This window comes from Nerophis ophidion, unplaced genomic scaffold (assembly GCF_033978795.1).
Source record: "Nerophis ophidion isolate RoL-2023_Sa unplaced genomic scaffold, RoL_Noph_v1.0 HiC_scaffold_52, whole genome shotgun sequence".
NCBI classification, from domain to species: domain Eukaryota; kingdom Metazoa; phylum Chordata; class Actinopteri; order Syngnathiformes; family Syngnathidae; genus Nerophis; species Nerophis ophidion.
In genome coordinates, this window is record NW_026906974.1 from 549,226 (window position 1) to 576,529 (window position 27,304).

The window sequence follows — 27,304 nt, forward strand, 5'->3', positions numbered from 1 at the left end:
TTAAATGTGGAAAAACAATAGAATAATATAACATATGCAGACATGTCTTATTCAGCATGTTTTACTTTATAAAGAGTAGCAATGGATTTGGATTGGTTTCCCTTCACCGTATTTTTCGAATTACAAGTCGCTCAGGAGAACAAATCGCACCGGCCGAAAATGCATAATAAATAAGGAAAAAAAACATCTAGGTCGCACTGGAGAATAAGTCACATTTTTTGGGGACATTTATTTGATAAAATCCAACACCAAGAATAGACATTAGATAGGCAATTTAAAATAAACAAAGAATAGTGAACAACAGACTGAATAAGTGTAGGTTATATGGGGCATAAATAACCAACTGAGAAGGTGCCTGCTATGTTAACCTAACATATTATGCTAAGAGTCATTCAAATAACTATAACTTATAGAACACGCTATACCTTTACCAAACAATCTGTCATTCCAAATCGCTAAATCTGATGAAATCTACTTAGTCGGTGTCGCTTCTAAACAACTCTGCCAAGTCCAAAGTAGACAATGTACCGCTTCATCTTCTATCGGTACGTCTAGGCACTTATGTGAATAAGATAAATATTTTTTGATATTTTACAGTAATGTGTAAATAATTTCACACATAAGTCCCTCCAGAGTATAAGTCGCACCCCAAGCCAAACTATGAAAAATAAATGTGATTTTTTTAATCCGAAACATTGCACATTTGCACACGCTCCCAGTGTGTGGACGACACAGCAGTAAGTGACAAGCATGAACGCCAAACTCATTCCTAACCATTTTTATTCAATATAATTATCCGTCCATTTTTTACCGCTTGTCCCTTTCGGGGGCGCAGGGGCCTAGCTCAGTTAGTCATTGTGGGAAAAAAATGGACATTTAAAAATATGTATACGTTCTGTTAAAGGCCTACTGAAAGCCACTACTACCCACCACGCAGTCTGATAGTTTATATATCAATGATGAAATATTAACATTGCAACACATGTCAATACGGCCTTTTTAGTTTACTAAATTGCAATTTTAAATTTCCCGGGAGTTTCGTCTTGAAAACGTTGTGTAATGATGACGTGTACGCAAGACATCACGGGTTTTTAGGAAGTATGAGCGCTGCACACACACACACACACACACACACACAGCTAAAAGTCGTCTGCTTTAACGGCATAATTACACAGTATTTTGGACATCTGTTTTGCTGAATCTTTTGCAATTTGTTCAATTAATATTGGAGGAGTCAAAGTAGAAAGATGGAGTTGGGAAGTTTTAGCCACACAAACACACAGTGACTCCTTGTTTAAAATTCCTGGAGGTGAAACTTTACTATGGATCAGAGCGCGGTCAAGCGAACATGAATCACGACGGAATGTCAACCAGCAGGTTTCGGTGAGAAAAATGTGGTTAAAACGTCGCTTCTTACCGGAGAAAAGCTGAGCTTGTGCTGTCCATAGCTGCCGTCGACTCCCCTGAGACATTGGCGTCAACACACTTGTGGACACACACCTCCGACTATCAGGTACTATTAAACTCACTAAAAAACTAGCAACACAATAGAAAGATAAGGGATTTCCCAGAATTAACCTAGTAAATGTGTCTAAAAACATGAGAATCCGTCCCAATGCAGTCGCGTTTTTCATTTTTAACTTGTTTTTTTGTTTTGTTTGTTTTTTGTAGAAGTCAATAGCCTCAAACACAAATCTTTCATCCTCGCTCAAATTAATGGGGAAATTGTCGTTTTCTCGGTCCGAATCGAAGTTTTGTTGGAGGCTCCCATTAAAAACAATGTGAATATGTGAGGAGCCATCAACATGTGACGTCATCGTCTGCGACTTCCGGTAAAGGCAGGGCTTTTCTGTTAGCACCGAACGTTGCGAACTTTATCGTGGATGTTCTCTACTAAATCCTTTCAGCAAAAATATGGCAATATCGCGAAATGATCAAGTATGACACATAGAATGGACCTGCTGTCCCCGTTTACATAAGAAAATCTCATTTCAGTAGGCCTTTAAACCACTAATAATAAACCAAACAATTAAACAAGGCAACTAGGTAAAAAATCTGGGTATTATCTTCCACCCAACTCTCTCCTTTGAGGCACACATGAAGAGCGTTACTAAAACGACCTTCTTTCATCTACGTAATATCGCTAAAATTTGCTCCAAATTGTCCACTAACGACGCCGAGATCATTATCCATGCGCTTGTTACGTCTCGTCTCGATTACTGTAACGTATTATTTTCGGGTCTCCCCATGTCTAGCATTAAAAGATTACAGTTGGTACAAAATGCGGCTGCTAGACTTTTGACAAGAACAAGAAAGTTTGATCATATTACGCCTGTACTGTATATACCTTTATATACATATATACATACATATATACCTATACTGTATATACCTTTATATACATATATACATACATATATACCTATACTGTATATACCTTTATATACATATATACCTATACTGTATGTACCTTTATATACATACATATATACCTATACTGTATATACCTTTATATACATATATACATACATATATACCTATACTGGCTCACCTGCACTGGCTTCCTGTGCACTTAAGATGTGACTTTAAGGTTTTACTACTTACGTATAAAATACTACACAGTCTAGCTCCATCCTATCTTTCCGATTGTATTGTACCATATGTCCCGGAAAGAAATCTGCCTTCAAAGGACTCCGGCTTATTAGTGATTCCCAGAGCCAAAAAAAGTCTGCGGGCTATAGAGCCTTTTCCATTGGGGCTCCAGTACTCTGGAATGCCCTCCCGGTAACAGTTCGAGATGCTACCTCAGTAGAAGGATTTAAGTCTCATCTTAAAACTCATTTGTATACTCTAGCCTTTAAATAGATCCCCTTTTAGACCAGTTGATCTGCCGTTTCTTTTCTTTTCGTTTTCTCCTCTGCCCCCCACTCCCTTGTGGAGGGGTTGGGCGGGGGGGGGGGGGGGGTACAGGTCCGGTGGCCATGGATGAAGAACTGGCTGTCCAGAGTTGGGACCCAGAATGGACCGCTCGCCTGTGTGTCGGTTGGGGACATCTCTACGCTGCTGATCCGCCTCCGCTTGGGATGGTTGCCTGCTGGCTCCACTTTGGATGGGACTCTCGCTGCTATATTGGATCCACTTTGGACTGGACTCTCACCGTTATGTGAGGGGGGGGTTGCCCACATATGCGGTCCTCTCCAAGGTTTCTCATTGTCATCATTGTCACTGTCACCGACGTCCCATTGGGTGTGAGTTTTTCCTTGCCCTTATGAGGGCTGTACCGAGGATGTCGTGGTTTGTGCAGCCCTTTGAGACACTTGTGATTTAGGACTAAATAAATAAACATTGATTGATTGATTGTGCCTACAAAGAACTTAAAAAGCATCCAAACACCTCCATTAAGGTTTTATGTACATGCAGTAGGTATATATGTCATTTAGTAACAGGTACTTTTTTAAAAAGATGGAATATTTACATATTTTAGCTTATTAGCGCATTACTTTCAAAAAAGCATCACTACATTTGCTTTTTTTTTTTTTAACATCACTGAATATTACACACTGCAGACTTCATGAGAGCCAACCTACTTTCTAAAACACCACTTACTGTACAAGGTCTGCTGTCACTATGACGCAGACTGATAGACTCTTGTTATATTCTCGTTTGGATGGAGAAAGACTCATAATCGTCGCACGATATGGGGGGTGAAGCCAAGCACCTATTCGGGCCTCAACTGGCTTTCAAAAGGGTAACAACTTGTCAGAGTATGTCCTCATCCTTCTACTATCCAGGTGAGAGGCACGATTCATGATCTGGAATAATCTTTCACCAGCACCGAGGCAAGGAAGGAGCTCACCAGCCGGTGATATAAACATAGACACACAAGCTATAAATAGTTTGTTTGCGTTAGCACTCATAATAACAATATCACTAATACTTGGTTGGTATCCAAACCTCAAAATGCAAATGTAGTATTATTGGCACTTTTTGGATGGTTATAGAGGACCTCTCATTGGCTCCATTGCATGTAGACTTGTATTTACATTTATGAGTTAGAATGTGCTGTATGTGTATGTATATATATATATATATATATATATATATATATATATATATATATATATATATATATATATATATATATAGTCATGTCGTTTATAATGATTGTGAACAATAAAAAACATTTCTCCAAAAAGTGCAGTTTTTCTCTAAATTCCAGTGATTATATTCAAGACTTAAAGTGTATGAGCATGAAGTGATGAAGCCTACTTGGATGAGAGGACAAAGGTCTTGTAAGACAAAGTGAAGAGTCCAGTTGTGATGGATTGAATGCCCTGAGAATAAAATGTTGTGCTTACTTGGACTGTGATGAAGCTGTGAGGACTCAGGTGGTTTGTCTTCATGCTCTTCAGTCTTCACAGAGACAACAGTCAGTGGAAACTTGCTGACATCAGCCTCCTCCTGCCCTACAGGACACTCTCCCTCCTGACTCATCCACACTTCCTCCTCTACCTCTATGATGTGAGGGGGCTGCTGGACGTCTGTTGGGTAAATAAGTAAATAAGATAAAGAGAGAATAGAAATAGTTTTGAACTGACGCTGTTAACACAATGACATTATTTGTGTTCTTTTGTGTGTTGTGTTAAAAGTGTGTAGCAAAACAACCAATAAAAACACAGAAATACCTATTTGTTTCCTAAAACTATTCAAAAGTGGTACAGTGAGTACAAACAACAGACTTGGAAATTTGATGAGGGGCAATTTGAAAAGTTTTTATAAGTACGAGGCAGCATTGATTGGGTCACTGAGGTAAAGTGTGTAAATATTTTATTCTCTATACGGTCTATTACACCTAAACTTTATCTCTAAACTTAACCATAATATTATAATGACATTGTCATTACCATAATTTCAATATCATGGAAATTAAAAAAAAACCTAATACCAAAATCACTAAAAAAAACATTCATGGTATGTTTTTGTTATCATGCAAAATACGTTTTGGTGGTCATTTTGTTGGCTGGGCCAAAAGGAACTTTTACCAAAAGCATGTTTTAATATGTGCTGTTTTATGGAGTATCTTCATCAACAATTCCTCTTTAGGAATTGGAGACCATCTACGACACGCTGAAGGAAAGTCAGTCACCTTTATGTTCTTTTAATAAATCAAGTGTTGACTTCTTTGGTTATTGAAAATAATTGTTTACTTTCACTTATTGATGCATGTAAGTGAAAATCAGGAAGCGAAATTATTAGATTTGATTACAGTATAAAATGTATTTGGTGAGTGTGTGAGTTTTGTGTAAACATGTTGATACAAGTTTCCATCTTCTTGGGGACTGGAACACTGATATGTCCTGAAATGATGCACCCATTTTTAAAACCTTCACTAAGCTGTGCCACCAACATTGTCTCACTTAGCTCATTAAGCAAACTACTAGGGTGAGTGAGTCCTTTTAAACCTTCATAGACCTCCTTGTTACTTCTGACCAGTCTCAAATCACCACAAGTGGAACTACTGTATGTGGCTTAAGTGATCACTCCATCATTTTCTGTACCCATAAAGAACATAGAACCGAGGCTAACGGTCACAAAACAAGCGAAGCTACAATCCTCAAGACCTACACTGGCAAGGCTTTCAATGACAAACTGCCAAAATAAGACTCTCCCCGGTACTTGCAAGTACACAGGTCTTTGGATCAATTCCTAATCCTAAACTCAGAAAAGTAGACAACTTCACAGTCAAAGTGGGTGACAATATTATAACAAACAAAAATGAGATTACCTATCTTGGCTGCATCGTAAAGACTAATCTCTCCAGTGAAAACATTACTACTAAGTTAGTCAAAGAATCGACCAACGAGTTCTGTTCTTACTAGTGTTGTCCCGATACCAATATTTTGGTACCGGGACCTGTACCAAAATGTATTTCGATAATTTTCTAAATAAAAGTGACCACAAAAAGCTGCATTATTGGCTTTAACAAAAAAATCTTAGGGTACATTAAACATATGTTTCTTATTGCAAGTTTGTCCTTAAATAAAATAGTCAACATACAAGACAACTTGTCTTTTAGTAGTAAGTAAACAAACAAAAGCTCCTAATGTATTCTGCTCACATATGCAGCAACATATTGTGTCATTTATATTCTATTATTTTGTCAAAATTATAAAAGGACAAGTGATAGAAAATTGATTATTAATCTACTTGTTCATTTACTGTTAATATCTGCTTATTTTCTGTTTCGACATGTTCCATCTACACTTCTATTAAAATTTAATAATCACTTATTCTTCTGTAGTTGGGATACTTTACATTAGTTTTGGATGATACCACAAATATGGGTATCAATCTGATACCAGGTATACATGATTATACATCGGTCATATTCAAGTGTTCATGTATCCAGAGACATATTTTCTGAGTTTATAAACATACATTTTTTTTTTTTTTTAATGAAAGAAGATGTGATGCCTAAAAATATTGATGTACTCATAGAAGTAGTACTTTTTAGAGGTGGTATAGTACCCAATATGATTAATTAGTATCGTGGTACTATACTAATACCAGTATACCGTACAACCCTAGTTCTTACATAGCAGGATCACCCCGCTGGTGGGTGGAAATACCTGGACACCTATGAAATATACATTTATCATTGCGATAAGTATTTTACTTGTACTATTTGCCATCTCCAGTATCATGAGTATTCCACAGCCTACTTGAACATTAATTGTTACCTTTAGACTTCACATCAGGGTATATCTGAACTCCAATATCCGCTCTTGAAAAAGTTTGATAATCATCCTCTTCAGTGGAATGTCGATAAGAGTTTGAAAACATGTCCTGTAACACCTGTAACAAAATAATGGGGAGACTTCACTCAGGTTAACCATACCTAAATAGACACAAAATACTGCATTACACAAGACTACCCGAATGTACTCAAATGATTGAAAAAAATGTATGTTTTTAAGCTAAATTATTGGTAAACACAGTCAGTACATGCATATTAATTTACGTAAAACCGTGAGTAATCATAAAGGTTTCATCAATTAATATATTCTGTAGACATACCCTCATCCGTTCTCTTTTCCTGAAAGCTGATCTGTCCAGTTTTGGAGTTGATGTCAGCAGGCCAGGGAAGCTAGGGCCCATATTCTTCACGTGATCATCTTCGGTAGAAGCGGTGTGAGCCAAGACATCCAGGGGGTTTAGCTCGCTCATCTGCGGGAACAAACTGCCGCCATTGCTTGCCGTGCTATCGAGGTCCTTTGTCCCTGAATAGCTCACACACTTCGGCACGTTCAATGGGGGTCTGGCGGCAGATTTCTTTGACTTTATCGTTGGAAATGCATCTGCTTTGAGTGTCGGAGGATATCCAAACATTCTTGCCATCTCTGTCGTAGCATAGCTTTCGTCGGTAAAGTGTGCGGAACAAACCACTGACCATTTTGTCGGCTTTCCCCACACCCTCGTATTTTGAACAAATTTCGTCCAATTTCTTGCCACTTTTGCATCTTTGGGCCAGTGGTGCAACTTGAATCCCTCCCTGTTAGTGTTGTTACACCCTCCGACAACACACCGACGAGGCATTATGTCTCCAAGGTACGGAAAACTGTCGAAAAAACGAAAAATAACAGCTGATTTGACTTGGTGTTTGTAATGTGTTTGAGAAAATGGCGGATTGACTCCCTTTGTGACGTCACGTTAACACGTCACATAGAAAGGCGTTTAATTCGCCAAAATTTACCCATCTAGAGTTTGGAAATTGGTTGAAAAATATATATGGTCTTTTTCCTGCAACATCAAGGTATATATTGACGCTTACATAGGTCTGGTGATAATGTTCCCCTTTAAGACTAACACAAGCACTCATTTAACTTCACTTTGACTACGGAGTTCATGTTTGGTACCGTGACGCCTTAAAAGCCCTGAAAAAGTAACTCCAGACAGCCCAAAACCAAATGATTAGGCTTCTACTCAACTGTCCATCTCGGGCTCACCTTTCCGCCAACCATTTCCTTAACATGGGGAGGCTCTTGGTGGCCGACAGAGTACATCTTCTTGCAGTTGGTCTGGTGTACAAGATACACCATACCACTAAAATACCCATGTACCTGTCTAGATACTTCAAAATATATTGACCATTATAACACCAGAGGTAGTTGTACAAATCACATTCAACACAGATTTCACTCAGAAAAAAAATTCTGATTTGTTTGCCTGCTATACCACCAATATGTAGAAGTCCCTATCAAAAAGAAAATACATTACAGGTTGCGGCTACTTATAACTCGGAATATACATAGCCTTTTATCTATTTGAAATTGTAATTTCATTTATTTGTATTTTAAATGCTACTTTCTACAAAGTACTGTGTGAATTCGTCCTCATACTTTGCTATGGTTCTTTGGCACATTTTCACACAATCACAACACTTTACACTCACACTTAATGTGGACCCCGACTTAAACAAGTTGAAAAACGTATTCGGGTGTTACCTTTTAGTGGTCAATTGTACGGAATATGTACTGTACTGTGCAATCTACTAATAAAAGAATCAATAAATCAATCAATCACTTGATCTCTACTTAGCGATGTGTTGATAACGTCCGCGTCTCTTTGTTAGCAGCTAACAAGCTAAGCTAACTAGCGAGCTAAGCTAACTAACAAGCAAAGATAGCACGAGAAGCGGCACAGTTATTCTAGCGCATCGAGACGACTCTATCCTTAAATAAAGAATCAAAGATGTATTTTATACGACGTAAGTATTTCAAACTGGAGAACAAATAATATGACTGACTTATTAGCGTCTTTCTCCTTCGATGTGCTCTTTCTGATGTTTTCCGTTTACACCGGAAGCTGGGAATGACGTCACAGCCGAGTGGACGAAGAGGTAGCTCTATATAAGATATTGCCTGCTGTCACTGTTACCATGCTTTTCTTTTACGTAATATTTATTTGAAATACAATGTGATGTAAAAGAGTGTCTTGTTTTTCAAAAATAAATTCAAAGTATATCAAACAAAGCTTTAATGTTGGGGTTCAGTGGCGCCCCCGTGCGACATTCATTGTAATGACAAGAGTGAAAGTGCTAGAAATTGTAGCGATATTACTGCCTGATTTATTAAAATGTACCCTTCCACGTGTTTTTATTGTTATTCCCGTTTACTCCTAGATAATCTATTTCCATACAAAACATTAATAAAACATTCAAATATCACAGAACGTGATGTCGCAGGACCTCCGTCATAAAACCAATTGTAAGTCCAGGAAGTGACGTGATCTTCGCGCATGCGTGAATCGTGTCGTGAATTAATTTCAATGTTTATAAAGTGTGAAACATTTGCTCTCATAAACAAAAGTCTCTTTCTTAAAGTGAAATACAAATTCTAACATTGTGTTAATGATTTCAATTTATTAATTCAGTCTTGGAAGATTGTACAAAATAGAAAAAACACTTAAATTATTATATTTACTGAAATAATTTAAGTGGTTTTAAATACGTATGTTCAAGCACAAGTTTATTATTTATTTATATTTTCAAATTTTATTTTATTGGTATGGTCTCTCATATTTACTTTTACTTTCTTTGACGGGTTTTGTTTGTCGGAGGATTGGATTTAATGTGATGTTTATTATATTGCTGAGTAAAATATTAAAAAAACATTGACTCATATTGTATTGAAAGTACCTTAATGTGTCTAAACATTGTTTATGTATTTTTAATTGTTCAATAAAAAAAAAAAAAGATAATCAGAAGTAGAACTGGTTAGCAAATAAACTATTTCATTAACATAAATAATGTTGAAGTCCTATTACATGACATTATTTAAATATGTATATTAAATATAATTTGAATAGTTGGCAAGTAAACAAAATGCATTTGCCATACCTAATTGTATTATATCAATTATAACTCAACCCCACACATTACAACATGTATTCACACTTTGTTGTGTGAAAATATTTTACATACACTTACATTCAATTATAGTAATGATTATAATATAATAAGATATATAACAATGTTTGTTCTGGATCTAAATTAATGCATGGAAAATAAATAGTTAAACAATAATCTTTTTAGTGAGGTGGCATCTTTTTCACCTGAAAACTTATCTACTTAAGTGTGCAAATAAAGTCTTACGTATTACTTGTATTACATTTGAATAGAACCTTATTGAGCATATTAACAAGATTATTTTAGAAAATGTGCCGAGTATGAAAAAGTCATTTTGTATTTGCGTACAGGATGTAGAATGACTATGATCTCGACCCACCATAAAGAAACAAATCAGGAAGATTGGAGAATGTGGAAGGAAGTTATGACTGTTAAAATGTTCCACCACAAGGGGGCGATGTTGGTGCCGATATCAATGACTAGTCATGATCAGACCCCGACCTAAAGGCCTCATATCAGTTTGCAAGGAGATCCCATCATCTAAAGAGAAGTAAAGACAACTTGATGGTTGATGGCGAGGGGCAGTTTTGGCTGCCAGGCTCCGCCCACCACCAATGGTTACCAACAGGTACTGACCCATTCTGCACGACAGGGTGTCATCATCATCATTTGTACCAACTCTGAGTACAATCTCAGTTTGTGGAGCCGAGTTATAAATGTGTAAAGTTGTGTGGCGAGCCATCAGGTCAAAGTTTGGTCAAAGTCCCGAGGAGGAGTTTGTTCAAGTACCACCCCTTTTTGACTTCAACATGGCTGATGGAAACCAAAATGGCTGACTTCCTTTTGGTTTTCAAATATGGCTTCTTGAGACTTTTACGTTCCTCCTGTCATGATAGATGCCGCTGGTGATGTTGGTGGCGATACGTGAATCTGGGGCGAGGGGCACAATCATTCACATTTTCAAGAGTTAATATTTGATGTTTGGCCTCGGGGCTCCTAAACTAAATCATTTTTTTGCTTGCAAGATTTGGAGAGTTTTGGTGCCAAGTAAGGTCCTGAAAAATGTGATCCAAGAGGATCATTTTTTTTCAAGCCTTATACATCTTTACCTCCATTCTTTCCATCTTTACCTTCATTCTCCCTTTCCTCCTCTTCTCTCTATCTTTATCTTCATTATTGCCTCTTCTCTCCATAATACCCTCCATTCTTTCCTTTTCTCTTTCTTTTTACTTCTATTCTCTCCTTTTTTCTCTATCTTAACTGCATTTTCTCCTTCTTTACCTTTTATTTGCTCCATCCTTACCTTCATTCTCACCTTTTCTCTCCATCTTTACCTCCGTTTTCTCCTTTTTTCTCCATCTTTACCTTTATTCGCTTCTATTCTCTACATCTATTCCTCCATTCTCTCCATTTCTCTCCATCTTTACCTTCTTTATCTTCTCTCCACGTCATCCTCCATTCACACGTGACTTCCTGGGCAGAGCTTCCAAAGGTGTTCCTCCTCCAGAAGAGTCCATCCTCTCCGGTCAGCTGCACGGCGACAGGTTTCTACCCCGACCGAGCCCACTTGTTTTGGAGGAAAGATGGCGAGCAGATGGAGGAGGTGGAGCACGGAGAGCTGCTCCTCAACCACGACGGAACCTTCCAGATGTGGGTGGAGGTGGAGGGCAAGTAGGAATGTGTGTTCCAGCTGTCTGGCGTGAAGGAGGACCTGGTCACCAAGCTGGAGAGAAGAAGCAAGCCATGAAGGTGAGAAAGACACATCTAGGACATGTTGAATAGTGTCAATGGAAGCACCTGATGTTCCTTCATGTGACTTGTCAAACAAATCAATCATACCATACCAACAGGCAACGTGAGCGTCACTGCCACGCTGGCTGTGGTGCTCCTCCTGGCGGCCCCCACCCCCATCATCATCTTCATCTTCATCATCAAGCGTCGCCCAAGCAGACAAGGTGAGGGACACAAAAGTATCTGCTGTCATTCATGAGATGTGAATTTCACCTGCTTTCTCTTTCATTTCAGCCCAATACCATCCAGCTGCTAAGTAAAACATCTTCTCTTTCTTGGAAACCAGAACAATAAACAAAGCAGTGGTGAAGAAGCATCACTCACACACTTTGTAAGTTGAAGTTATTAATATCATTTATTCATCTTTGTTATACACCTTTATGTCAGCCATATTCAATATAATATTGACCTTCTGTTACATTCTGGATTGTTGTTATCTTTGTAAGGGTTAACTTGCAAACTTGCTGTTTTAATGTGTGATGTAGACACGTGTTACAAGTTTAGCAGGGAAATAAAAGCTTCCCTCCTTGATACTGGTGTAAGCGCACGCAATAGAAAGTATCACAGCCAACTTTTGATGAGTGCTAATGATAAAGAACATCAAGGGCCTGATCTGGGCTTCACGGTGGCAGAGGGGTTAGTGCGTCTGCCTCACAATACAAAGGTCCTGCAGTCCTGGGTTCAAATCCAGGCTCGGGATCTTTCTGTGTGGAGTTTGCATGTTCTCCCCGTGAATGCGTGGGTTCCCTCCGGGTACTCCGGCTTCCTCCCACTTCCAAAGACATGCACCTGGGGATAGGTTGATTGGCAACACTAAATTGGCCCTAGTGTGTGACTGTGAGTGTGAGTGTTGTCTGTCTATCTGTGTTGGCCCTGCGATGATGTGGCGACTTGTCCAGGGTGTACCCCGCCTTCCGCCCGATTGTAGCTGAGATAGGCGCCAGCGCCCCCCCGTGACCCCGAAAGGGAATAAGCGGTAGAAAATGGATGGATGGAAGGGCCTGATCTACAAACCCCCTTTCCATATGAGTTGGGAAATTGTGTTAGATGTAAATATAAATGGAATACAATGATTGGCAAATCATTTTCAACCCATATTCAATTGAATGCACTACAAAGACAACATATTTGATGTTCAAACTCATAAACTTTGTTTTTTTGGGGGAAAAAATAATTAACTTATAATTTCATGGTTTCAACACGTGCCAAAGTAGTTGGGCAAGGGCATGTTCACCTCTGTGTTACATCACCTTTTCTTTTAACAACACTCAATAAACCTTTGGGAACTGAGGAAATTAATTGTTGAAGCTTTGAAAGTGGAATTCTTTCCCATTCAGTTACCCATGCCTTGGGCACTAATACACCCCCATACCATCACACATGTGTAAGTTACCCATGCCTTGGGCACTAATACACCCCCATACCATCACACATGTGTAAGTTACCCATGCCTTGGGCACTAATACACCCCCATACCATCACACATGTGTAAGTTACCCATGCCTTGGGCACTAATACACCCCCATACCATCACACATGTGTAAGTTACCCATGCCTTGGGCACTAATACACCCCCATACCATCACAGATGTGTAAGTTACCCATGCCTTGGGCACTAATACACCCCCATACCATCACAGATGTGTAAGTTACCCATGCCTTGGGCACTAATACACCCCCACACCATCACACATGTGTAAGTTACCCATGCCTTGGGCACTAATACACCCCCATACCATCACACATGTGTAAGTTACCCATGCCTTGGGCACTAATACACCCCCATACCATCACAGATGTGTAAGTTACCCATGCCTTGGGCACTAATACACCCCCATACCATCACAGATGTGTAAGTTACCCATGCCTTGGACACTAATACACCCTCATACCATCACAGATGTGTAAGTTACCCATGCCTTGGGCACTAATACACCCCCACACCATCACACATGTGTAAGTTACCCATGCCTTGGACACTAATACACCCCCACACCATCACACATGTGTAAGTTACCCATGCCTTGGGCACTAATACACCCCCATACCATCACACATGTGTAAGTTACCCATGCCTTGGGCACTAATACACCCCCATACCATCACAGATGTGTAAGTTACCCATGCCTTGGGCACTAATACACCCCCATACCATCACACATGCTGGCTTTTCAACTTTGCGCCTATAACAATCCAGATGGTTCTTTTCCTCTTTGTTCTGGAGGACAACACGTCCACAGTTTCCAAATATAATTTGAAATGTGGACTCGTCAGACCACAGAACACTTTTCCACTTTGCATCAGTCCATCTTAGGTGAGCTCGGGCCCAGCCAAGCCTGTGGCATTTCAGGATATTGTTGATAAATGGGTTTGGCTTTGCATAGTAGAGTTTTAACTTGCACTTACAGATGTAGCGACCAACTGTAGTTACTGACAGTGGTTTTATGAAGTGTTCCTGAGCCCATCTGGTTATATCCTTTACACACTGATGTCGTTTTTTGATGCAGTACCGCCTGAGGGATCAAAAGTCCGTAATATCATCGCTTACGTGCAGTGATTTCTCCAAATTTTCTGAACTTTTTGATAATTTTACAGACCGTAGATGGTAAAATCCCTAAATTCCTGGCATTAGCTCGTTGAAAAATGTTGTTCTAAAACTGTTCGACAATTTGCTTACAAATTGGTGACCCTCACCCCATCCTTGTTTGTGAATTACTTAGCATTTCATGGAAGCTGCTTTTATACTCAATCATGGCACCCACCTGTTCCCAATTAGCCTGCAAATCTGTGGGATGTTCCAAATAAGTGTTTGATGAGCATTCCTCAACTTTATCAGTGTTTATTGCCACCTTTCCCAACTTCTTTGTCACGTGTTGCTGGCATCAAATTCTAAAGTTAATGATTATTTGCAACAAAAAAACAAAGTTTATGAGTTTGAACATCAAATATGTTGTCTTTGTAGCATATTCAACTAAATATGGCTTGAAAATGATTTGCAAATCATTGTATTCCGTTTATATTTACATCGAACACAATTTCCCAACTCATATGGAAACGGGGTTTGTACTAAAGATTTGTGTGTATTAAAACATGTGCAAACCTCATCTACTTAACTTATGCCCAGAGTCTCTGAAATGAGCAAAATAGAGAGCGCAATCCATTTAGTGTGTCTGTCTTCATGTACAGTCGTGCTCAAAAGTTTACATACACTTGTAAAGAACATCATGTCATGGCTGACTTCAGTTTCCAATCATTTCTACAACCCTTATGTGTTTGTGATGTAGTGATTGGAGCACATACTTGTTGGTCACTAAAAACTTTCATGGAGTTTGCTTCTTTTATGAATTTATTATGGGTCTACTGTACATGTGAGCAAATGTGCTGGGTCAAAAGTGTACATACAGCAATGTTAATATTTGCTTACATGACCCTTGGCAAATTTCACTGCAATACGGCGCTTTTGGTAGCCATCCACAAGCTTCTGCTTGAATTTTTGACCACTTCTCTTGACAAGATTGGTGCAGTTCAGCTAAATGTGTTGGGTTTCTGACATGGACTTGTTTCTTTAGCATTGTCCACACGTTTAAGTCAGGACTTTGGGAAGGCCATTCTAAAACCTTAATTCTAGTCTGATTTAGCCATTCCTTTACTACTTTTGACGTGTGTTTGGGGTCATTGTCCTGTTGGAACACCCAACTGCACCCAAGACCCAACCTCTGGGCTGATGATTTTAGATTGTCCTGAAGAATTTGGAGCAAATCCTCTTTTTTTTAATTTTCCCATTCACTCGATGTAAAGCAGCAGTTCCATTGGCAGCAAAACAGGCCCAGAGCATAACAATACCACCATCACGCTTGAGGACAGGAATCCTGGGATTAAAGGCCTCACCTTTTCGCCTCCAAACATATTCCTGGGTATTGTGGCCAAACAGTTCACTTTTTGTTTCATCTGACCACAGAAATTTCCTCCAGAAAGTCTTATCTTTGTCCTTGTGATGTCAGATGGAACAAAAAATTGAGCTGTTTGGCCTAAATATCAAGCAATATATTTGGAGGAAAAAAGGTGAGGCCTTTAATCCCAGGAACACCAACCTACCGTCAAGCATGGTGGTGGTAGTATTGTACTCTGGGCCTGTTTTGCTGTTAATTGAACTGGTGCTTCAAATGGGACAAAGAAAAAGGAGGATTACCTCCAGATTCTTCAGGAAAAACTAAAATCATCAGCCCAGACTTTGTGTCTTGGGCGCAGTTGGGTGTTCCAACTGGACAATGACCCCAAACACACGTCAAAAGTGGTGAAGGAATGGCTAAATCAGGCTAGAATTAAGGTTTTACAATGGCCTTCCCAAAGTCCTGACTTAAAGGCCTACTGAAAGCCACTACTAGCCACCACGCAGTCTGATAGTTTATATATCAATGATGAAATATTAACATTGCAACACATGCAAATACGGCCGCTTTAGTTTACTAATTTACAATTTTAAATTTCCTGGGAGTTTCGTCTTCGAAACGTCGTGTAATGATGACGTGTACGCAAGACGTCACAGGTTTTTAGGAAGTATGAGCGCTGCACACACACACAGCTAAAAGTCGCCTGCTTTAACGGCATAATTACACAGTATTTTGGAGATCTGTGTTGCTGAATCTTTTGCAATGTGTTCAATTAATATTGGAGAAGTCACAGTAGAAAGATGGAGTGGGAAGCTTTAGCCTTTAGCCACACAAACACACGGTGATTCCTTGTTTAAAATTCCTGAAGGTGGAACTTTCCTATGGATCAGAGCGCGGTCAAGAGAACATGGATCCCGACCACATGTCAACCAGCAGGTTTCGGTGAGAAAATTGTGGCTAAAAAGTCGCCTCTTACCGGAGAAAAGCTGAGCTTGTGCCGTCCATAGCTGCCGTCGACTCCCCTGAGACACTGCGCGTCAACACCCGGCCGTTGACACACCCTTCCGACTATCAGGTAATATTTAACTCACTAAAACACTAGCAACACAACAGAAAGATAAGGGTTTTCCCAGAATTAACCTAGCAAATGTGTCTAAAAACATCGGAATCCGTCCCAATGCAATCGCGTTTTTTTTTTTTTTCTAGTCCGTCGCTATCAATATCCTCAAACACAAATCTTTCATCCTCGCTGAATTTAATGGGGAAATTGTCGTTTTCTTAGTTCGAATAGCACTTTTTGTTGGAGGCTCCCATTAAAATCAATGCAAATATGTGAAGAGCCATCAAAAATGTGACGTCATCGTCTGCGACATCCGGTAGAGGCAGGGCTTTTCTCTTAGCACCGAAAGTTGCGAACTTTATCGTGGATGTTCTCTACTAAATCCTTTCAGCAAAAATATGGCAATATCGCGAAATGATCAAGTATGACACATAGAATGGACCTGCTATCCCTGTTTAAATAAGAAAATCAAATTTCAGTAGGCCTTTAAATGTGTGGACAATGCTGAAGAAACAAGTCCATGTCAGAATACCAACACATTTAGCTGAACTGCACCAATTTTGTCAAGAGGAGGGGTCAAAAACCACAAGCGCCCTATTGCAGGTAAACTTGCCAAGGGACATGTAAGCAAATATTAACATTGCTGTATGTATACTTTTGACCCAGCACATTTTCAGTAGACCCATAATAAATTCATAAAAGAAGCAAACTTCATGAATGTTTTTTGTGAGCAACAAGTATGTGCTCCAATCACTCCATCACAAAAAAATAAGAGTTGTAGAAATAATTGGAAACTGAAGTCAGCCATGACATGATGTTCTTTACAGGTGTATGTAAACTTTGGACCATGACCGTACCTGACTAAGACACTGGAGGGCTGCTTGCACATGAGCCTTGAAGCCAAGCTGAACCTGTTTGGAGACTTAGTCTTAGACTAGTCAGGAAGTAGAAGAGCAGAATTCCCAGCTGCAAAGATGTGATATGAGTGAAGATGGACTTCCTTCACCAGAGTGAGGTGTGGGCTTAGCATGAGCAGCGTAAGCAGCTCACGGTGCGTTTTGTGCTCCGCCAGCTGGTGACGGTGGTAACCAGCTCTCAGAGAGACGTGAAGGCTGAAGGCTGAAGGCTGAAGGCTGAGTGACACACAGCACAGTGAGGACTTTGCTTTTTCACGCACCTCCAAATGTTCTTCTGACTTTGTGTGAAGATGATGTTGACTCTGCCACATGCTAACATCTGCACCTGCTTTTGTTGGGAATGTGCTGAGTCATCTTCTTCCTCCAGGATGCTTTGTGCACTGGAACACAGAGAGATGTCTCCATCGCTGAGGGACCTCATCACACTTGGACTTTTCTTTCACATCTGCACAATTTACATGATGTCTTCTTTGGCTGTTTAAGGCTGAGAAAACACCTTCAATCTGCATCTTTCAACAATATTTTGCCAGTGAATCATGTTGATGTTGATCTTTGTGTCCATGTAGTTGTGATGTCATCATTTGGGGCTCATGTGTCATCACATTGACAAGGATTTCTTCTTTCCTTTTCAAACCAATAGACAGCTGCTTATCAGTGAATATCACCTTGTGTCACATCTCATCATTATTTTTAACAATATTTTGCAACATTAGTACCATTTTTTCAGTACTGTTGTATGTTAATGTTAATTGTTTTTGATGTAACATTTAAGAATGTTGATTATGAGAACTACTGTCCAGTTGTTATATCTTCTTTTTTGATGTACGGTTTTGTGTAATGAGAACTATTCTTAAAGTATTGACACTTTGTAGGGCGCAACCTAACTAATTATTCTTCCTGGAAAAAAAGCTAGTTTCTAGTTTGACAACATAGCATAAATAGCTATACAGTGCTGCCATCTAATGGTCTTGGAAGTGCAAGTGCACTGCAAATGAGACTAATGTCATTGATTGATTGATTGATTGATTGATATTTTTATTAATAGATTGCACAGTTCAGTACATATTCTGTACAATTGACCACTAAATGGTAACACCCCAATAAGTTTTTCATATACCATGAATTGATTAACTTGGACCCCGACTTAAACAAGTTGAAAAACTTATTGTGGTGTTACCATTTAGTGGTCAATTGTACGGAATATGTACTGTACTGTGCAATCTACTAATAAAAGTATCAATCAATCAATCAATCAATGACATTAGTCTCATTTGAAATGCACTTGCACTTAGATAAATAACCATAACCCAACTTTAGGAAGTTGACATTGTTAGGGACCGAATGTCCCTTTGGGACAAAGGACCCTATGGAATTTCTAGCGTTTTATTCTTTCTTTCTTTCTTTATTAGTATTCCACAGCTTTGAGTTGTAATTTGACCCCCTTAACATGCTTCAAAAATCACCAAATTTGACACACACATCAGGACTGGCGAACATTGCGATTTAATCAAAAAACCTAACCCCAAAACTAAAAATTGCGCTCTAGCGCCCCCTAGGAAGAAAACATAGACAAAACTGCCTGTATATGCACATTTAGATGTATATATATATATATATATATATATATATATATATATATAAATATATATGTGTGTAAAAAAAAAATATATATATATACATATATTATTTTTTTTCGAAGACCTTTATGAAGAAGAAAAAACATAGACCCAGATTTCCCTCGCCCGGACGCGGGTCACCGGGGCCTCCCTCTGGAGCCAGGCCCAGAGGTGGGGCACGATGGCGAGCGCCTGGTGGTCGGGCCTGTCCCCATGGGGCCCGGCCGGGCACAGCCCGAAGAGGCAACGTGGGTCACCCCTCCAATGGGCTCACCACCCATAGCAGGGGCCATAGAGGTCGGGTGCATTGTGAGCTGGGCGACAGCCGAAGGCAGGGCACTTGGCGGTCCGATCCTCGGCTACAGAAGCTAGCTCTTGGGACGTGGAACATCACCTCACTGGGGGAGAAAGAGCCTGAGCTAGTCCGCGAGGTAGAGAAGTTCCGGCTGGATATAGTTGGACTCACCTCGACGCACAGCAAGGGCTCTGGAACCAGTTCTCTCGAGAGGGACTGGACCCTCTTCCACTCTGGCGTTGCCGACAGTGAGAGGCGACGGGCTGGGGTGGCAATTCTTGTTGCCCCCCCGGCTCAAAGAAGCCTGTACGTTGGAGTTCAACCCAGTGGACAAAAGGGTAGCCTCCCTCCGCCTTCGGGTGGGGGGACGGGTCCTGACTGTTGTTTGTGCTTATGCACCAAACAGCAGTTCAGAGTACCCACCCGTTTTGGGAACACTCGAGGGAGTACTGGAGAGTGCTCCCCCGGGTGATTCCCTTGTCCTACTGGGGGACTTCAACGCTCACGTTGGCAACGACAGTGAAACCTGGAGAGGCGTGATTGGGAAGAATGGCCGCCCGGATCTGAACCCGAGTGGTGTTTTGTTATTGGACTTTTGTGCTCGTCACAGTTTGTCCATTACAAACACCATGTTTAAACATAAGGGTGTCCATATGTGCACTTGGCACCAGTACACCCTAGGCCGCAGTTCCATGGTCGACTTTGTAGTTGTGTCATCGGATTTGCGGCCTTATGTTTTGGACACTCGGGTGAAGAGAGGGGCGGAGCTTTCTACCGATCACCACCTGGTGGTGAGTTGGCTGCGATGGTGGGGGAGGATGCCGGACAGACCTGGGAGGCCCAAACGCATTGTGAGGGTCTGCTGGGAACGTCTGGCAGAGTCTCCTGTCAGAGAGAGTTTAAATTCACACCTCCGGAAGAACTTCGAACATGTCACGAGGGAGGTGCTGGACATTGAGTCCGAGTGGACCATGTTCCGCACCTCTATTGTCGAGGCGGCTGATCGAAGCTGTGGCCGCAAGGTAGTTGGTGCCTGTCGGGGCGGCAATCCTAAAACCCCTTGGTGGACACCAGCGGTGAGGGATGCCGTCAAGCTGAAGAAGGAGTCCTATCGGGTCCTTTTAGCTCATAGGACTACGGAGGCAGTGGACAGGTACCGACAGGCCAAGCGGTGTGCGGCTTCGGTGGTCGCGGAGGCAAAAACTAGGACATGGGAGGAGTTCGGGGAAGCCATGGAAAACGACTTCCGGACGGCTTCGAAGCGATTCTGGACCACCGTCCGCCGCCTCAGGAAGGGGAAGCAGTGCACTATCAACACCGTGTATGGTGCGGATGGTGTTTTGCTGACCTCAACTGCGGATGTTGTGGATAGGTGGAAGGAATACTTCGAAGACCTCCTCAATCCCACCAACACGTCTTCCTATGAGGAAGCAGTGCCTGGGGAATCTGTGGTGGACTCTCCTATTTCTGGGGATGAGGTCGCTGAGGTAGTTAAAAAGCTCCTCGGTGGCAAGGCCCCAGGGGTAGATGAGGTCCGCCCGGAGTTCCTTAAGGCTCTGGATGCTGTGGGGCGCATCGCGTGGACATCGGGGGCGGTACCTCTGGATTGGCAGACCGGGGTGGTGGTTCCTCTCTTTAAGAAGGGGGACCGGAGGGTGTGTTCCAACTATCGTGGGATCACACTCCTCAACCTTCCCGGTAAGGTTTATTCAGGTGTACTGGAGAGGAGGCTACGCCGGATAGTCGAACCTCGGATTCAGGAGGAACAGTGTGGTTTTTGTCCTGGTCGTGGAACTGTGGACCAGCTCTATACTCTCCGCAGGGTTGTTGAGGGTGCATGGGAGTTTGCCCAACCAGTCTACATGTGCTTTGTGGACTTGGAGAAGGCATTCGACCGTGTCCCTCGGGTAGTCCTGTGGGGAGTGCTCAGAGAGTATGGGGTATCGGACTGTCTTATTGTGGCGGTCCGTTCCCTGTACGATCTGTGTCAGAGCTTGGTCCGCATTGCCGGCAGTAAGTCAAACACTTTTCCAGTGAGGGTTGGACTCCGCCAAGGCTGTCCTTTGTCACCGATTCTGTTCATAACTTTTATGGACAGAATTTCTAGGCGCAGCCAAGGAGTTGAGGGGTTCCGGTTTGGTGACCGCAGGATTAGGTCTCTGCTTTTTGCAGATGATGTGGTCCTGATGGCTTCATCTGACCGGGATCTTCAGCTCTCGCTGGATCGGTTCGCAGCCGAGTGTGAAGCGACCGGAATGAGAATCAGCACCTCCAAGTCCGAGTCCATGGTTCTCGCCCGGAAAAGGGTGGAATGCCATCTCCGGGTTAGAGAGGAGACCCTGCCCCAAGTGGAGGAGTTCAAGTACCTAGGAGTCTTGTTCACGAGTGGGGGAAGAGTGGATCGTGAGATCGACAGGCGGATCGGTGCGGCGTCTTCAGTAATGCGGACGTTGTACCGATCAGTTGTGGTGAAGAAGGAACTGAGCCGGAAGGCAAAGCTCTCAATTTACCGGTCGAACTACGTTCCCATCCTCACCTATGGTCATGAGCTTTGGGTCATGCCCGAAAGGATAAGATCACGGGTACAAGCGGCCGAAATGAGTTTCCTCCGCCGGGTGGCGGGTCTCTCCCTTAGAGATAGGGTGAGAAGCTCTGCCATCCGGGAGGAACTCAAAGTAAAGCCGCTGCTCCTTCACATCGAGAGGAGCCAGATGAGGTGGTTCGGGCATCTGGTCAGGATGCCACCCGAACGCCTCCCTAGGGAGGTGTTTTGGGCACGTCCAACCTTTAGTAGGCCACGGGGAAGACCCAGGACACGTTGGGAAGACTATGTCTCCCGGCTGGCCTGGGAACGCCTCGGGATCCCCCGGGAAGAGCTAGACGAAGTGGCTGGGGAGAGGGAAGTCTGGGTTTCCCTGCTTAGGCTGTTTCCCCCGCGACCCGACCTCGGATAAGCGGAAGACGATGGATGGATGGATGGATAGAGCGGCCATGCCAGCAACTTGAGGGTTCCAGGTTCAATCCCAGCTTCTGCCATCTGAGCCATTGTGTCCTTGGGCAAGACACTTTACCCACCTGCTCCCAGTGCCACCCACATTGGTTTAAATGTACACTTTCACGTGATGTAGAACAGTAGTACTACATTTTAAACATACACACACATCCAAAGAATATACAAATGAAATATATTTGGTGGGCCAAACAAAATGACTCGGGGAAACAATGTTTGGTATGGGCCATACGACTTAAAATCTATATCTTAATAACAATATCTGTCACGATATATCATTTGGTATATGATTGATAATAGAAGAATTTCAAAACGGGTTACAAAGGCTCCTAATTTGGCAGCTGACATATGCAGTAACATATTGTGTCATTTCTAATTGTATTATTTTGTCAAAATAATTATTATTAATGTACTTGTGTATTTACTGTTAATATCTGGTTACTTTATTTGAGAAAATACTACTAGAAATGATTAAATATTTTACTGCATATTTCATCAACTAAATTAGGAGCCTGTGTAGCCTGTTTTAAAACAGTTTTATTAATAATTCTATTCAAAATAATATATCACAAAATCGATTATAAACCATCAACCGTCTATCCATAGTATAAAGTCTTGTTGTCCTGGTTTGTTTTTCTTTTCCTGTGAATAATGTTGTAAAGAGCAGCGTGTTTGTGCGTCACTGAGATTTAAAGAAAGTACATACAATAACTTGTTTTTCCTAAGTGCATGTAAAAGTACTGAATGCTTTGTGTGACTGAGCAGACATGGATGTTTCTAAAACGTGTTTGTCTTCTTGTGGCCTGCAGATGTCTGTGAAGAACATCTTCTCCCTGAGCAACAGATGTTGAGCTTTAGGATGAAGCCACAGCCCTCCGACATTAAAAAGGAAGAGGAACACCCACTAATCCCCCATTTTAAAGCAGAAGAGGATGACCCACTGACCACTCACATCAAAGAGGAAGAGGAGGACCCATTGACCCCCCATTTTAAAAAGAAAGAGGAGGAGCCACTGATAAGCCATTTTAAAGAGAAAGAGGGGGACCCACTGACACCCCATTTTGAAAAGGAAGCGGTGGATCCACTGAGCCCTCATATTAAGGAGGAAGAGGAGGACCCACTGAGCCCTCAAATTAAAGAGGAAGAGCCACTGACCCCTCACATTAAAAAGGAAGAGGAGGACCCACTGACCCCTCACATTAAAGAGGAAGAGGAGGAACACAGCATCAGTCAAGAGGGAGGACATCTTGAAGGACTGGAGGAGGTTGATGTCACCAAGATGCCAGTGACTGGTGTCCCTGTGAAGAGTGAAGATGATGAGGTGAAAGGTGAAAGTGAGGAGAGGGGAGGGGGGGAGCCTCCAAGCAGCAGCTCAACACAACACATGACAACAGAAGCTGATGGAGACCACTGTGGAGGATCACAAGCAGACAAGCTCTTAGCTCCACTATCAGATAGTGAGGACACAACGTCACACTCTCCTGACACTGATGATGAAGACTCTAAAGATGATAAGACATGTCACACTGACAACACTCGCTTCACATGTTCTCACTGTCACAAAACTTTTAAATACCATTGTAGTCTGAAAAGACTCATGAGAACACACACTGGAGAAAAACCTTTTTCTTGTTCACTCTGTAGTAAAGGTTTTGCACAAAGTCACCATTTGAAAAGACACATGAGAACACACACTGGAGAAAAACCTTTTTCTTGTTCAATCTGTGGTAAAGGTTTTACTCAAAGGGACCATTTCAAGGCACACATGAGAAGACACACTGGAGAAAAACCTTTTTCCTGCTCAGAATGTGGTAAAAGTTTTGTATTAAATCAAAGTTTAAAATTACACATTAGAATACACACTGGAGAAAGACCTTTTTCATGTTCAATCTGCGGTAAAAATTCTGTTCAAAAGGATTATTTCAAGGCACACATGAGAAGATACACTGGAGAAAAACCTTGTTTCTTGTTCAATCTGTAGTGAAGGTTTTGTTGTAAGTCAACAGTTGAAAGTACTCATGAGAAGACACACTGGAGAAAAACCTTTTTCCTGCTCGGAATGTGGTAAAAGTTTTGTACTAAATCAAAGTTTAAAAGAACACATGAGAATACACACTACAGAAAAAACTTTTTCCTGTTTAGAATGTGGTAAAAGTTTTGTAAGAAATCACAATTTAAAAGTACACATGAGAACACACACTGGAGAAAAACCTTTTTCCTGCTCAGAATGTGGTAAAAGTTTTGTACTAAATCAAAATTTAAAAGAACACATGAGAATACATACTAAAGAAAAAACTTTCTCCTGTTTAGAATGTGGTAAAAGTTTTGTAAGAAATCACAGTTTGAAAGTACACATGAGAACACACACTGGAGAAAAAGCATTTTCATGTTCAATCTGCGGTAAAGATTTTACTCGAAGGAACAATTTGAAAAAACACATGAGAGTACACTCTGGAGAAAAAACTTTTTCCTGCTAAGATTGTGGTAAACGTGCTGTATAAATTGTAGTTTAAAAGTACACATGAGAACACACACTGGTGAAAAACCTTTTATATGTTCAGTATGTGGTAAAAGTTAAATAGAAAGTCAGCAATTAAAATCACACATGAGAACGCACTCCGGTGAAAAACCATACTTCTGTTCAATCTGCAATAAACGCTTATCTCACCTAAGATCTATTAAAGTACACACGAGAAGACACCCAGGAGAGAAAGTGTTGAGTTGCAGTGTGTGTGGTGAAAGATTGTCTTCTAAGTAGCAGTGTAAGAAACACAAGTGTGCTGGTGAGAACAGCAGCAGCAAATGAAACTGCAGGATTTGAAATAAACTGTCCAGACTTTCATTTTGACTTTCTAACAACATCAGCACATATAACATGTGTGACATTGTTGTTTGTCTAACAATCTGGTTAATATGATTCTAACATTTATAGATTAGACACTTCAGATTAGCGATTTTATTACAGTCAAATACATGATTTAATATACACATTTGTGTACTTTGAAATGAACAGAACAATTTGACTGAAAGGGTGCGAATAAACAGTACATAAAATTATGTTACATACAATAAACATTCTGCGATGAGGTGGCGACTTGTCCAGGGTGTACCCTGCCTTCCGCCCGATTGTAGCTGAGATAGGCGAAAGGGAATAAGCGGTAAAAAATGGATGGATGGATGGACAATAAACATTGTATGTGTAAATATCCATAATTTACCTTTATACTTATTCATAATAGTGTTTTGTATGTTTTTTGAAGAATGACGTGTTACATATTTTATTTTGTAATTCTAGATGATTCCATAGATGAACTCCTTTATATGATGTATATATTTGTTTTACATGTGTTCATACCTTTGCTTTTGAGTACACATAATCAATCAATCATCAATCAATGTTTGCTTATATAGCCCTAAATCACTAGTGTCTCAAAGGGCTGCACAAACCACCACGACATCCTCGGTAGGCCCACATAAGGGCAAGGAAAACTCACACCCAGTGGGACATCGGTGACAATAATGACCCAGTGGGACGTCGGTGACAATGATGACTATGAGAACCTTAGAGAGGAGGAAAGCAATGGATGTCGAGCGGGTCTAACATGATACTGTGAAAGTTCAATCCACAATGGATCCAACACAGTCGCGAGAGTCCAGTCCAAAGAGGATCCAAGACACAGCAGCGAGAGTCCCGTTCACAGCGGAGCCAGCAGGAAACCATCCCAAGCGTAGGCGGACCAGCAGCGCAGAGATGTCCCCAGCCGATACACAGGCGAGCAGTACATGGCCACCGGATCGGACCGGACCCCCTCCACACGGGAGAGTGGGACATAGAAGAAAAAGAAAAGAAACGGCAGATCAACTGGTCTAAAAAGGGAGTCTATTTAAAGGCTAGAGTATTCAAATGAGTTTTAAGGTGAGACTTAAATGCTTCTACTGAGGTGGCATCGCGAACTGTTACCGGGAGGGCATTCCAGAGTACTGGAGCCCGAACGGAAAATGCTCTATAGCCCGCAGACTTTTTTTGGGCTTTGGGAATCACTAATAAGCCGGAGTCCTTTGAACGCAGATTTCTTGCCGGGACATATGGTACAATACAATCGGCAAGATAAGATGGAGCTAGACCGTGTAGTATTTTATACGTAAGTAGTAAAACCTTAAAGTCACATCTTAAGTGCACAGGAAGCCAGTGCAGGTGAGCCAGTACAGGCGTAATGTGATCAAACTTTCTTGTTCTGGTCAAAAGTCTAGCAGCCGCATTTTGTACCAACTGTAATCTTTTAATGCTAGACATGGGGAGACCCGAAAATAATACGTTACAGTAGTCGAGGCGAGACGTAACAAACGCATGGATAATGATCTCAGCGTCTTTAGTGGACAGAATGGAGCGAATTTTAGCGATATTACGGAGATGAAAGAAGGCCGTTTTAGTAACGCTTTTAATGTGTGCCTCAAAGGAGAGAGTTGGGTCGAAGATAATACCCAGATTCTTTACCGTGTCGCCTTGTTTAATTGTTTGGTTGTCAAATGTTAGAGTTGTATTATTAAATAGAGTTCGGTGTCTAGCAGGACCGATAATCAGCATTTCCGTTTTTTTGGCGTTGAGTTGCAAAAAGTTAGCGGACATCCATTGTTTAATTTCATTAAGACACGCCTCCAGCTGACTACAATCCGGCGTGTTGGTCAGCTTTAGGGGCATGTAGAGTTGGGTGTCATCAGCATAACAGTGAAAGCTAATACCGTATTTGCGTATGATGTCACCTAGCGGCAGCATGTAGATGCTGAAGAGTGCAGGGCCAAGGACCGAACCCTGGGGAA

The 27,304-nt window shown here is 41.3% G+C and overlaps 2 protein-coding genes and 1 long non-coding RNA gene across 6 annotated transcripts in view; 2 read left to right on the forward strand and 1 right to left on the reverse strand.

The window, feature by feature from the left end:
• Positions 1-8,877, reverse strand: part of LOC133546947 (gastrula zinc finger protein XlCGF57.1-like) — a 91,853-nt gene extending 82,976 nt beyond the window's left edge. For 3 of the 4 annotated variants that reach the window (XM_061892795.1, XM_061892799.1, XM_061892798.1), the window contains exons 1-3: positions 7,078-8,853; positions 6,741-6,855; positions 4,359-4,541 (exon numbers count right to left, since the gene is read on the reverse strand). In XM_061892795.1, coding sequence (XP_061748779.1) covers positions 4,359-4,541; positions 6,741-6,855; positions 7,078-7,596 — 817 coding nt within the window. In that variant the 5' untranslated portion in view covers positions 7,597-8,853. Of the gene's footprint in view, positions 1-4,358; positions 4,542-6,740; positions 6,856-7,077 lie in introns of all 4 variants that reach the window. The other variant, XM_061892792.1, reaches the window with a different exon arrangement.
• LOC133546948 (zinc finger protein 567-like) overlaps positions 1-27,304 on the forward strand; it is a 334,269-nt gene that overhangs the window by 286,263 nt on the left and 20,702 nt on the right. The window lies entirely within an intron of this gene.
• On the forward strand, positions 17,443-18,229 carry LOC133546953 (uncharacterized). The gene is made up of 2 exons (XR_009805286.1): positions 17,443-17,800; positions 17,933-18,229. It is a non-coding gene; the product is annotated as an uncharacterized LOC133546953 (long non-coding RNA).